At 35.6% G+C, this 14667-nt stretch overlaps 1 protein-coding gene across 1 annotated transcript in view; it reads right to left on the bottom strand.

Moving 5' to 3' along the window:
- Positions 1 to 14667, bottom strand: part of LOC137400789 (probable methyltransferase TARBP1) — a 37726-nt gene that overhangs the window by 3243 nt on the left and 19816 nt on the right. The window contains exons 16-21 of the mRNA XM_068087127.1: positions 12868 to 13032; positions 10829 to 10924; positions 10554 to 10744; positions 9479 to 9563; positions 9008 to 9173; positions 8452 to 8598 (exon numbers count right to left, since the gene is read on the bottom strand). Coding sequence (XP_067943228.1) covers positions 8452 to 8598; positions 9008 to 9173; positions 9479 to 9563; positions 10554 to 10744; positions 10829 to 10924; positions 12868 to 13032 — 850 coding nt within the window. The remainder of the gene's footprint in view (positions 1 to 8451; positions 8599 to 9007; positions 9174 to 9478; positions 9564 to 10553; positions 10745 to 10828; positions 10925 to 12867; positions 13033 to 14667) is intronic.

The following is a 14667-nucleotide window of genomic DNA, read 5'->3' as shown; positions in this document are numbered from 1 at the left end:
GAGATTGATGGAGTTGATTTCAATGTAAAAAGACTAAGAGAGATTTTTTGCGATAACGAAGCCATGCCGAATAACTTGTGAAAACCTTGAATAATTTTGTAAAGTTTGATGCAATGGCAATAAAACTCGAAGCACCGGCGATGATTTTAAAGAAGTTTTGGAACTCGGCTACGTTTAGTACTTCTGCCTAGCGGCTATTTTTGTGATGACGCCATTCTGCATATCTCGTGACAACCTTGAATAATTTTGTAAAGAAATGTGATGCATTGGTAATGGTATTAGCTCAAAGCCCAGGCAATGATTTTAAAAATGTTTTAGAACTCAACTACGTTTAGTATTTATATTAAAAACTAGCCTAGCAGCTAATTTTTAATTTGATGCAGTAGTTATTCTCCCTTGTGATTAAAAATAGAACTAATTATTCATGGAATTTAATAATTCGCGGAATTGACTGTTCGCGAAATCGCGAATTTTTATAACCAACGAATATTTTCATCCTGTAGGGTATATAATAAATACTCTAATACCTATATAAGAAATACACTAGTACCTATATAAGAAAGCAAGTTTTTTGAGGAAGACCAAGTGCTTTTGAAAATGCTAGGGTGGTAAGCTAAAAGCAAATTATAACAAATATAAAACCGAGATAACAATTGCGAAAGAAAACAAGCCGCCATCTCTAATTCTATGTTACGAACCTTATAATAATGAGATGAGATAAGAGCATCTATGCTAGTTTTAGACACGACCTAAAATGTCCAACTTTTACCATAGTAAGACCCGTATCTGTCTGAAGCCATGGGTGGATGTTGGGAAAAATATTGCATCGTTGCAATATCGTTACATCAGTGTGATATCGTTACATTGGTGCGATATCGTTACATTGGTGCAATATCGTTATATGGGTGCGATATCGTTAAATCGATGTGATATCGTTACATTGGTGCGATGTTGTTACATCGGTGCAATATCGTTACATTGGTGCGATACCGTTACATCGGTGCGATATCGTTACATCGTCGGTGCGATATCGTTACATCGTCGGTGCGATATCGTTACATCGGTGCGATATCCTTACACCGGTGCGATATCGTTACATCGGTGCAGTATCGTTACATCGGTGCGATATCGTTACATCGGTGCGATATCGTTACATCGTCGGTGCAATATCGTTACATCGGTGCGATATCGTTACATCATAGCGACATCGTTACATCGGTGCGATATCGTTACATCGGTGCGATATCGTTACATCGTCGGTGCGATATCGTTACATCGGTGCGATATCGTTACATCATAGCGACATCGTTACATCGGTGCGATATCGTTACATCGGTGCGATATCGTTACATCGGTGCGATATCGTTACATCAGTGCAATATTGTTACATACTCACAACATTGAGCTTGTTAAACCAACACTCTAACACCTGTGCCAATCGACAGCCTTACCTTTGTTCGTAATAATCATGCAAATAGCTATTACACCTGATGATCTCTCCTGGCACACTGGGCTACCAATGACTAGTAATTACAATTAATAAACTTTTTCACATTAATACACAATTATTAATAAGGTAGAAGGGTGAAATGCCAGTAAGAAATGACAAAAATCTGCAGATGGGTTGGAATGACAGAATCGCTCATGACATCCAGTCAGTGATTGCAGTGATTGAATTAACTATCCTTCATAACATATGGCAACATTCTTTATATACACCAGATATATTAGTTGTCTATCAGATGTTGCAATAGATCTCACAGGTATTTGTTTTACTGAAAGCAAATACTATATGGAATTTCTAGTCCGAAGTAGTCAATAACGTGGAAGTTTCTCAACTGAACACCGACTGACCGATGACCTCATGCTTTAGCGCAACGAGTGACATCTAAATAAGCAAAGCTCTATTTCTATTGCAAATGTACCTTCAAAGGTGACACATTTATACATGTACTTACATATTCTATTAAGAAGTACCATAGCCCAACACCAATTGAATAGCAAACCTATGATCATTTCCAAGCAATTTTTTTGAATTAAAGTAAAACTGAATTTCCAAATTGTTGTTCACTGATGAATTGGTGAACTGAAAATGAACTGTGAAGATGAACTCTGAAGATGAACTGTGAAGATGAACTGCGAAGATGAAATGTGAAGATGAACTGGGAAGATGAAATGTGAAGATGACATGTGAAGATGAAATGCGAAGATGAAATGCGAAGATGAAATGCAAAGATGAACTGTGAAGGCAAACTGTGAAGATAAACTGTGAAGATGAAATGCGAAGATGAAATGAGAACATGAACTGGCAAGATGAAATGCGAAGATGAAATGCGAAGATGAAATGTGAAGATGAACTGTGAAGATGAACTGTGAAGATAAACTGTGAAGACAAACTGTGAAGATAAACTGTGAAGATGAAATGCGAAGATGAACTGTGAAGATGAACTGTGAAGATAAACTGTGAAGACAAACTGTGAAGATAAACTGTGAAGATGAAATGCGAAGATGAAATGTGAAGATGAACTGGGAAAATGAAATGTGAAGATGAACTGTGAAGATGAACTGTGAAGATGAAATGTGAAGATGAAATGTGAAGATGAACTGTGAAGATGAACTGTGAAGATGAACCGTATCCATTATTCATTTTTTTATTTGTAACTTTCAACTGTGCCGTTTCAATTTCGAATGTTCCGTTACAGTGCAACTACAAAATTTCAATCTTCAATTTCCGGTTATTGCAAAGGGCAATCGTGAGAAATAGTAAAACTAAAAAGCGTTAACATAGGCATTCTCGAGTAGGAATTACCTCTACATTCTCTCATGCTTCGGGCAGACAAAGTACACTCCAGCGCTTCACTTATGTATTAAATTTTAATATCTAATTTTTACATTTGTGCCAGTTTTAACTATTGAGAGGTACCAATATCGTTGTATTCAAAATTTCGATGGATAGCTTCTGCAGCCACAATAACCTCTTTTATACACACACTTCTATGTACTCCTAATTCTTATTAATTCAACATATTCGTGATTTTTATTTCGTTTTATCAGTTCATTTTTATTTGTACCAGTATCAAATGACTTTTCATTGTAACCACAGTAACAAATCATTCTTTATTTAGCCATTATACTTGCTAATTATTTTACATTTAAACACTTTCACAGTTGCTTTAGTTTTCTCTTAATTTATTTGAACTGCAAAAAGCATTGTTTTTATGATATGAAGTTTAAAGGTTTACGATGGTCAATGTTGTACATATGTTAAATACATTTTCTGTGCAAAGACATTTAGTACCTGGGCAACACCAAGCATTCACCTAGTATATACATATGTATATCCATTATATATATATACTAGCTGTGCTTCCCGGCGTTGCCTGGGTATCAAAAATCAGCTTATAAATACTGAGAAGTAATGAGAGTTGCTTGCGACTTGCTATTAGCCTGGCAGATTGCTAAGGGAAAATTTTAGTAAGCTAACTAATAACAATCACATACTTGCGCAATCACCCTGCTTAGTACGCAAAGCCGTTCGGTATTAGCTCTCATATAACGACTTATATCCCCTAAGTAACAACTTGATCTCTTTGGCCTAATGGGTACGGGGTCGGACTAGTGAACAGTAGGGTCCGATATCAAATTTTCCTCGGTAGGGATTCTTTATTCCAAGATTTTTATAACTATAGCTGGAGGGACACACATACTTTGAGAAAAATAGATATATGCATATCCTACAGGATGAAAATATTCGTTGGTTATAAAAATTCGCGATTTCGCGAACAGTCAATTCCGTGAATTATAAAATTCCGTGAATAATTTGTTTTATTTTTAATCACAAGGGAGAATAACTACTGCATCAAATTAAAAATTAGCTGCTAGGCTAGTTTTTAATATAAATACTAAACGTAGTTGAGTTCTAAAACATTTTTAAAATCATTGCCTGGGCTTTGAGCTAATACCATTACCAATGCATCACATTTCTTTACAAAATTATTCAAGGTTGTCACGAGATATGCAGAATGGCGTCATCACAAAAATAGCCGCTAGGCAGAAGTACTAAACGTAGCTGAGTTCCAAAACTTCTTTAAAATCATCGCCGGTGCTTCGAGTTTTATTGCCATTGCATCAAACTTTACAAAATAATTCAAGGTTTTCACAAGTTATTCGGCATGGCTTCGTTATCGCAAAAAATCTCTCCTAGTCTTTTTACATTGAAATCAACTCCATCAATCTCTAATACCGAAGTTGAGAACGATAATGATTCTGATCTGGACATTATGGTATGTATTTGATTTGCAGTGCAGATACGTTTTTCCATAATTAACTGCATTAGTTAATTCTTTTGTTTAAAAACTGATCGCTTTCATTAAATACTTCAGCTATTGTTTTTGCACTTCCGCACCACAGCACGTTTTTGCACTTATTAATATGCTTTCTTTTTTGTGTTTACTGCAGATTGAGAATGAAACAACCTACTCTGATTACAAAAACTAGAGACAAGTAGTAATATTCATCAAGGCAAGAATATTGGCAGAGAAGCGACCAGTCAACCTAGACCCATTCATCGACAGCAACTCCTTGATATCGCTGCAACAAACATGATTATATTATATATTTTATTTCGTGAATAGATATTTAAATAATTTATTACAAACTTGAGTGTACAAATAAAATATTTCAAATACAAATAAAATTTTACAAACGATGAATGGAGTAAATATAAACAGTTTAGTCCATATGGCGGTTGTCTAGCAATAAAATTAAACTGGTACTCTTGATAAGTGAATACTAGCGTGTAATGGTGCTCTCTGACTCGTTATTTTGGTAATAGCAGCTCTACATCGCTGTCACCGTCTTGGGTAGATATTAAAGGCGATTCTATCGCTACTGCATGACTGGTAAGGAAGTTATCATCAGAACTCTCCTCGTGGCTTACTATTGCAAAGTTCTGCCGGTTGGCCAAAAACTTGTGCTCGTAAAGGCGTTTTTGTTCCTTTTTTAAACAGATATATTCTTCTCGTTAGCAGCTGCAGTCACTTCTACCTAATTTCAAGACCTCCCTAAATGATTGGTGATCTTCTAAGAATGACATCTACCACCCTTGTAGTCATGGTGCCTCCATGTATGATGAAAAATCTCTCTCACACTAAAACAATAACGAAGCGGTAAGGATGGAAAAAATAAATATTGCGTTTTACCTAAGAACCAAAGTAAAATTCAACTTAATTTAGTAAATAGTTTTGAAAAACTCATTACTTACCACAAATCGTTGGTTCATCAAAGGCCTCCAAATCGATGAATATTCGTGAAAACCTTTAAGCGCAGCAAAAAATTTATAGCTTAGCATGATCGACTCGTAGTTGCAAGCTGTGGTGTATACCGCGTTTCGGTGTATGCGCACACCGAAACACGCAATGTGCGCATGTGTAGGGTTAACTCTATTGCAAGACGCAATAGAGTTAGCTCTTCATAGAGAGTGACAGTTTTTAGCCGCGAATAAATTAATCCGCGAATATGCATGAAATGGCAATTTTCGCGAAATGTAACTCCGCGAATAAAATCATCCTGTAGGGTATATAATGGATATATATAATATTAATACAACATATATATAATGGATATATACATAATATTATTGAAACATATAAATAATGTTGTGTTTATATACACAATGTGTTTATACGTACGCAATGTGTTTATGTATATATATACACAATATATATACATACATTGTATATATATTGATCATAGCTATATATATATATACAATATCGTAGCCGAACGTAGCCGAGTTCCAAAACTTCTTTAAAATCATCGCCGGTGCTTCGAGTTTTATTTTGATTTGAGAATTAAAATTTCGCAGTCTGTTTGATTTCAACTCATGGAGATTGCAACCACAAGTTTAAAATCCACACGCTCTACCACTGAGCTATACAAGGTGTATTGATCATGAACATCATCATATACCATATAGCATATGGACATGCTAAATGACGTATTACTTGACACTCGAGGAATTCTATTAACTCTATGAAATACAATGCTTTTTCATGGTTTCTTGAACTTCTATTTTCGGTTTGTCGTAAGGTTCAATTGCTAAAAATCGGGGTCAATGCCAATTCTTTTCGCGTGGATAATTGTATTATCTCAGTAGGAAGAGCCTCGACATTCTCGCTTAGTTTGGTCAGACAAAGACAGTACGATATCTCATTTTTACATTTGTACCAGTATCGAAAGGTACAAGTATAATTTGTCGTATTCAAAGTTTTGATTGTTAGCTTCTGGTGAAACAGTAACCTTTTTTATACACAAACACGCACGCACGCACGCACACACACACACTTCTATGCAGGAATTGTTATTATTAATTCAAAATATTCTGGATTTTTATTTTGTTTTCTCAGTTCGTATTAATTGTATCATTACCTAATCATCTTTTATCATAACCGTAGCAAAACTGACTTAATTTAGCTATTTCTTGCTGATTATTTCACATTTAAACCCTTTTTGTTTTTAATTTGACCTGCACAAAACATTTTTCTCATGATATGAATTTAAAAGCTACAGTTGTTTGACAAAGTTTGAAAATCTTTACAGCTGTTTTTATTTTCTCTCTTAATTAATTTCAACTAAACAGAACACTTTTCTCCTGATATGTAGTTTGAAAGTTAAAATGGCAAATGTTGTTATATGTTAAATACAAATAAATTTTCTGTCCGAAGACTTTTTATTACCCGGGCAACGCCAGGTATTACAGCTAGTATATATAACATAAAATCTCTAATTGAACGTCATGGCGCTCTATTTTTCAACCCTCCTTTATAGTAGTGGCTAATTGGAGGTGGCATTCAATTAGAGGCTGGTGGTGTATTTCCAAATGGATCGTCAGAATTTTAGGAAGATAAATTTAGCCCTTTTACAGGCGAAGAGAATGTCACCTATATGCTCCCCTCTTTTTCTGGTGGAGCGATATTAAATATTTTTGATGCAATAAATCTGCTAATTCACCTCTAACTTGTCAAAGATCACCTAATAAATATGCATTGAAAAACCGAAAAATATCTTTACCAGCTGATATATATTGCTTGTAATTTACCTGTGATGATATTATATAGCCTGTGCCCTGCTTTGCAATTTGTTGGAGCTTTCAATTTTCATTTCATTCTAAATTTGAAGACATATTTTCATTTTATATCTACATTTAACAATGTTGCATAAAAACTCATTGCACTCTTGATATGTTTGCTACGTTTGCAGCCAAAATTAGCTTTTTATGTGCAATAAAAGAGGAGTTACGAGCATCCATTCATTGTAAGATCAGATTACCGCGATGATGCTATCAAATAATATGCTATAAATCTGCAAATTTATAAATTATATAATGATAATCTATTAAATGCTACAAATATATATTCATGATCAAGTAGTATAAACGAACCATAGTTATATAACATGAAGAAGCAAAAATTAACATTTTCAAAACAAAAATATTTGCATCGTTTGCTCGGATAGCTAGGTTCTGATTGTTGCTTTCGATGGAATGAACATCTACTGGTTGTCCAATACCTTCCACAATGTCTTCTGACCTCAACTCTTCTTCTGCCTGGCTGAACTAGTCGATATTAGCGTCCAAACAACTTTTTGGCAGAGCAAAACTTTTACGCATTGCATTTAGCACAAATGCGCCGGGTAAAAGTGTTGCTCGCTAAACGTAACCTTTGGCTTAAAACTAGTTGTTCATCTACCATCGTAAATGTAAACTGTTTTTAATTGCATGTATTTCAAAGTATCAATACCGCATTAAACAAGGAACTACTATTAGCCTGAGACAATTATTAATTATTTTTATGGTGCTGCTTTCAAAGTTTTAACGAAAAAAGCGAAAAGCTTTGGAGTTGGACAACAAAAGAATTGGTTGTTATTGATGTAAACGATTCATTATTAATACGATTTTGTGGACACTTTCCTACTGATCACTTGATATTATGGGTTCATAAAGATCAAAGATTGTCAAAGTGGCGGTCAAATGGAGGTGGAATTCATATGGTGGGTGATGCTCTATTTTTCAACCCTTCTCTCATAGTGGCGGTCAGATACAGGCGGCGCTCAAATAGAGGCTGTATTCAAATAGAGGTGGCGTTCAAATAGAGGTGGCGGTCAAATAGAGGTGGAAGTCAATTAGAGGTTAAACTGTAATTCTAGTTTGGTTTCTATTTTCAGTTTTCTACATTTATTTTTTCTGACTTGGTTCTTCTTACGTCACTTTTCCACTCCGCTTTCAGTTTTAATTTTAGCCGGTCTTAAAAGTGACATGTTTATATTTGACCTTATTATAAAAATATCTGCAAGTAATCTGCTTTCCACCAGTTCTAAACCAACACTGATTGCTAACAACACACATTGACTGGTAGAAGGTTTTCACTAAAACAGTCTGATAGTGATGAATACCTCCGAGGTTTGGAAGTTTATCGATCAGGGATGTGACAACAATCAGGCCATCCTCTTTTTGTCTGAATGAACCTTCAGGTGGGCTAAGAGATCTCCATGTTGTGATCTTTCTTTGAAGGTTAGAGCAAACCATCTCCGTCTCATTGTCTACAACAAGGCATCACAGGCACTCAAAGAGTTTAAGCCGACATAAAAAGGATTTCTACAATGCTCAATTTACATCCTTTTCACACTAACAAGTTATACATTAAAATCCACTATGTAAAATAATAAAAAAACTCATTCCAGTAAATAAAATGTCACAAAAACAAAAACTTATTAATTTCTGCTGATCGGTTGTTAAGTTTATTGATTATTTAAAAGAGCAAAATGTGTTTTTCTCTATGCACGGTGTTCATGTAAATGTCATTAATTCAGATCAGTTAAACATCAATATATCAATATCCAGTTTACAGTACATGTATGTATGTCCTGCTCTAGCCATGTAGAAAACATACAAACTAGTCAAGTGTCTCATAAATTACAGTAGATTGTACAACTAGTCATCATTTCTAACCTCCTTCCTTGACCTTAATATGCCATGTTCCAGGCTTACACGACCTCAGACTATCATTCTGACATGAGTCCCCAATAAGCTCTCTTGTAAGTTCATCAAACACAGAGCAGGGAATACTTTCTTCTTCTGCCATTGTCAGCAAGCGGGGCCAAAGAGAAAATATCATCTGCGCTTCAAAAAATCAGTGAAATCTGTCATAGTACATGTACTAACACAAGATCTGATTAAACTATTGTAGATATGTTAACTCGTGTTATCAGCAAATTACTGTAGACATATTAGTTCAAGTTATCAGTAAATTACTGTAGACATATTAACTGAAGTTATCAGTAAATTACTGTAGACATATTAACTCATGTTATCAGTAAATTACTGTATATATATATTAATTCAAGTTATCAGTAAATTACTGTAGATATGTTAACTCAAGTTATCAGTAGATTAATCTAGTGTTATTGTAGCATTACTCACCTCTAGACTATAATCTTGGACAGGATCAAACTTGAAGTAAAAAAAGTTTTCAAGCAACTTTCTGGAATTCTTCTCTGTTGCAGTTCTATATAAGAATACAAGATTAAAGAGTTCTTATAGAACTTAACATTACCTTTATGACAGAATAAGGAACAAACAGGCAAAACATATTTCTCATATCTAGAAACATCTTTTGTAAGTCAAAGCAAAATTTTCACCAAAAGACATTTCGTTACCTGAAATTTTTCTATGTAGAAGTTCCACTGTAATGAAATTAATTTTAATCCGCTCAAGTTAAAATAAGCTTTTCAAGCATTTCTAATTATATTTCACCGTAGACTGTATAAGAATTGATCAGGTAATGTATAAAGGACACCGAACTTCTCCCATCAAATACTCCATAAATACATGGAAATGTGGCTGAAGAATATATGGTCATGTCTGTGTCAGTTTGCACTCTAGCCTCAATTTCTCAGATTTTATGTTAAATATGGTGAAAAAAAGCCTAAGTGTTTCATGCTATAGGAATAATACAAGACACTAAACAAAACATAGCCAGTATTTTGGCTCAGCTAAGAGTGTTTGTTTTTTAAATATTTTTACGGCCTGAGAAACAAGAAGTCTCATGTTACTCCTTAAATGGCTGGTTGTTTGAGATCTGAAGCCTTCAAATTCAAGATTGCACTGTATCTACACTGCACTGTATCTACACATTTCTAATGAGTTGTTGCAAGTTGAACTGCAGTTAAAACTATAAAGATTTGTTCTGCAGTCCTATGATATGGCAAAACTTAACACTATTTAGCATTTGCAATATCAGGGTGAAATAATTTCCACTTTTGAATTTCCGGCATTGTAGAAGTCCTGGCTTTGAGCTTTGCTATGGATGATGATTTTGTATTTCTAGCAAACATTGAAGACACACAGACATACACTCAGTAATGATCAGAAAAATGTACTAAATAGAACAATATTGCCAGTTTATTTGACATGCTAAGTTTTTACAAGGAAAACAAGGACAATTTCTAGAAGGTAATAAAAATAGATTGAAACAGATAGCGTTATAGAAACCTACCCGCTCTGCAAGGCGAAGTCCATATTGGCTTTAAGGAGAGGAAAGCAAGCGGATATGTCTTCCTTTAACCCTGCATCATGAGCGTGTTGCCAGATCTTGAGGAGAGCTGCTTGGGCATGAATTCTCATGTGGAACTTGCTAGACATGCCCCAAGGAGTGATGAGTGGCACGAGTGTCTTCATTGTCTCCAACTACCACATAGAAGAGAATGTACAAAGTTGAACAATGCTCGACATAATGAATAAGGTGTAGCGGTATATAGCCTGTAAAACAACCTGTGTGGGTAAAGTTGAGGATGTCTGTGAGTGTCCACAGGTGTGCGCCGCTATGCAGAACATTGAACAGACATAAGATGACTTCTCCGTTACCATCTACAAAACAGACATACGTCCATACCTTTCCTTCTACTAGTAAATACAGCAAGATTCAAACAAAGAAAGATCAAAAAAACAAAAAGACTGAAGCCATTGCTAAGATCCCAAAATTTATAAAGAAACCTTCAACGACAAACATGCAAAGCAGGGCACAAAACGTAAATATACCATTTTTACACATTAATAGCAGCAGCATCTAGCCGCATGCCTTCTAGTTCAACCATTGGCATCATCTGAGTTATACTTCAGCAACAGGAACATTCAGCGCTTATAACAACTAATGTACAAAGAGTAACTCCACTCCGCTGTTACCTGCCATTCTACTCTGCTGTTACTTGCTATTCTACAAATGATCTCGGCATATGTTAGCAAGCGGATCTATCTTAAATAAATCTTCTCAAAACATTGTAGATCCTCAGCTCCAAAAAAGAGGACATCCAACCCAGAGGCCTTGTACACTCTATGATAGGTGTATGTTTTATCAAACTCATTTCTGAGTCTTCCAAAAGATGAGGAGGCTAACCTGACATGAGTATTCAGGTCTGAGGATTTTAATCTTCTAACGTACTCAATTTTAAATTAGCCATTCTTTGATTAGTGAGAGATACTAAAGACTTTCTTACCATCAATTGCTGAATCTAAAGCCTTTGGAAGCTGGTAAGTGGCCAAAAAGATTTTGGAGGTCTTGTTTGGATGATGCACTGTCAGTGTAAAGAAATTCTCAAACAACTTAGTTGCTGAATTTTTGATTTTGCTTTCTACCTTTATACAGTAACACAATTTCCATAAAGAATAAAAATATCCGTATGCAATAACGCTTGTCTAAAAGTGGAGGAAAACTCCACACCAAATAGGGTTGGTGCAAGATCATAGCCTTGCGCGGCTCCACTTTTGAGTAGACAGCTATCAGAGAAGTCATTTTCATATTCTCATGGAAAGAACCCCGTAGTACCCAATGGGGTACAATGGAATTAATGGGTGATAGCGGATAAGACGGAAAGCTATGAATAGGACTTCTCTATTAATAATGTCCAAAGCTTTGGTCAGATCAACAAAAGCCATAAATGTGAAGACTCAAAATTCTCTCTAGCAATGCGAACCAACAATAGTTCCTGGATTTGTCTGACGCAAACTATCATATTAGTGATGAAACGACCAGGTCTGAAATTATATTATGATTCAGGAGGAAAGGTTGGAGACGTGAGAGACATGACTGAGCCACCATTATACCAGTTACTCTGAGTGGTGAGATGACTATAATTATTAAAGCCTCTCTAACTACGCCTGTTTTTAACAGTATTGTAATTTCGGAATTTCTGAAGTCTCGGGTTACAGGTTTTTGTGTGCAGTAGTCCAACAACAGTTGGTAGATATGCTTGCTACATTCATGAAAACATGCTTTTAAAAGTTCTCCAGAAAAATCCATTTTCACCTGCAGCTTTGTCATTACGAAGAGCAAACATTACTTTCAACCTCCTTTTAAGATGGTTCATCATCAAACGGGCTAAAAGTTGCACAAAGGACACATTGCTGTCCTTATTACACAAGTTAGTATAGTATTCGATCCATCAGTCTAATATATCAGCTTTGCCAGAGATGCTTGCACTATTCTTTCTTTTGAGAATGTCAATCGGTTGGCTAGACGGTACAAGAGCCATCCTTATACCGTGTGATACCTTATTCTTATGTGGGATGCATGTCATGTGACACAAGACATGTGAAACAAAAACATTTTACACACAAAATTTCAAACACAACATGTCATGTGATACAAGACATATGTCAGAGTGGGAGCTGTAATTTGTAAACAAGCTAAGGTAAAGGCAAATTTGTAACGGTAAAGAATATAAGCCACCATAACATGGCATCTGTGTTAACTATTATAATAAGTGAACACTGGAGCGAAAAGGGTAAAAAAAGGATCAAATTATACAACTTACCTCTTCAGGCTGCATGCATTGCAAGAGTTGAGAATACATAGACTCTGGGTCTGCTCTTAGAAGATAGATAAAAATCCATTCGAGCTGATGTCTGCAGGATGGCTGCAACTCATTTTTCAAAGCAAACATGAGAAACTTTTGCAGGTGCTTGCACAGTTGCGTGTTCTACAATCAAAGAGCCAATTGAGATCAGCAGAGTGATCTGTCATATCTGCCAAACTCTAGCAGGGGCTTGCACAGTTGCCTGTTCTACAATCAAAGAACCAATTGAGATGAGCAGAGAGGTCTGTCAAATCTGCCAAACTCTAGCAGGTGCTTGCACAATTCGCTGTTCTACAACCAAAGAGCTAATTGCTAGAGCTATGGTTCAGCAGAAGGATTTATCATATTGCAGCTCATTACTTAGTTGACTAGATGAAAGGCAACATCAAATTCCACCAGAAGCAATCTTTTAAATTGTTTTTGTTCTGCCGAGCAGTTATCAGCAAACAGTCTTCTGACAGTAACAATCTAAACGCAGTCCCATATACGGAGCACATGGCAAACCATAATATACCCACAACTTGTCTTATGACTTCCAGTAATAAGAAAGATTAAATGCCAGCCAGATATTTAATACTAACACGAAGGTCAGAATCTCCTCTTTTCAATGAGCTAACCTAGTTATATTCGAGCAAAATATGCTTCAAGTTATTTACAACATTGTAAACCTGACTTAGTTGACAACTCGCTTTCAATAATTATTGAGATGGCATATTTTACTAACATTTTGTACCAACAAAAATTAGACAACTATATGTCTAAATAATATATATAATGATATATATATATTATTGATATAATATATATATATCATACTATGTCATATCATATGTCAACTATATGATAAATTCAAACTTTACTTTTCAGTTTACAGTCATACCTTGACATACGAGTGTCCCAACATACGAAAAACTTAAAAGGAAAATTGAGAGGAATTTTTTGCTTTGAAATATGAGACAAATTTGAGATACAAGCCAGTTCCTGATGCAGCTGCTAGGTGGCCGAGTATGTGAGAGGCCGCTTGTGAGAACAGCAGTGCTCAGTCTTTCTTATCGATTAGTTTGAGAAAGTTTTAAAAACACCGGCTAAAAATGAAAGTGGAAACCAGTGAAAAACTGAGGCAAAAGAGAGCCAAGTTGGAAAAAGAAGGTAAAAATATGAAAATTAAAACAAAATTAGAATTAAGTTTAGTGTAACTTAAGATTAAAAGATCAACGCTAGCAGTACCTGCAATACTGGCAGTACTAGCAGTACCAGCAGTACTAGCAGTACCAGCAGTACTAGCAGTACTAGCAGTACCAGCAGTACTAGCAGTACCAGCAGTACTAGCAGTACCAGAAGTACCGGCAGTCCGACTGCAACAGGAACTTCTGTCATTCTACTTCTTTGATTAAACTAGTATCTTGGTAGTCTGGAGCGCTGTGAGAGATTATCAGGTGTAATAACTAACTGCATAATTACGGTTTTCCAAGATGTGGTAAGGCTGTCAATTGAGCAGGTGATAGAGCATTGGTCTACAAGCTAAAGGTCGGGGAGTTCAAATCCTGTTAAAAGCAATCTTTTTCCTAACCTCTAAGCATGGCTTCACACAGACGGATGGGCAGACACTGGTCTTATTATAGTAAAGATTTCACCCTGGTGCCCACAGTTAAAGGTTGACTTGCAACAAAATTCACATTACAGCTATTTGATATGAAAAGATTCACCATGTCTTACTCTGTTGTGTTGTAGGTGACCAATATGTGGAAAGGTGATTAC

Source organism: Watersipora subatra, chromosome 7 (genome assembly GCF_963576615.1).
Source record: "Watersipora subatra chromosome 7, tzWatSuba1.1, whole genome shotgun sequence".
Classification (NCBI taxonomy): Eukaryota; Metazoa; Bryozoa; class Gymnolaemata; order Cheilostomatida; family Watersiporidae; genus Watersipora; species Watersipora subatra.
Note: the sequence above shows the minus strand (reverse complement) of the source record. Positions and strands in the feature narration are given on the sequence as shown.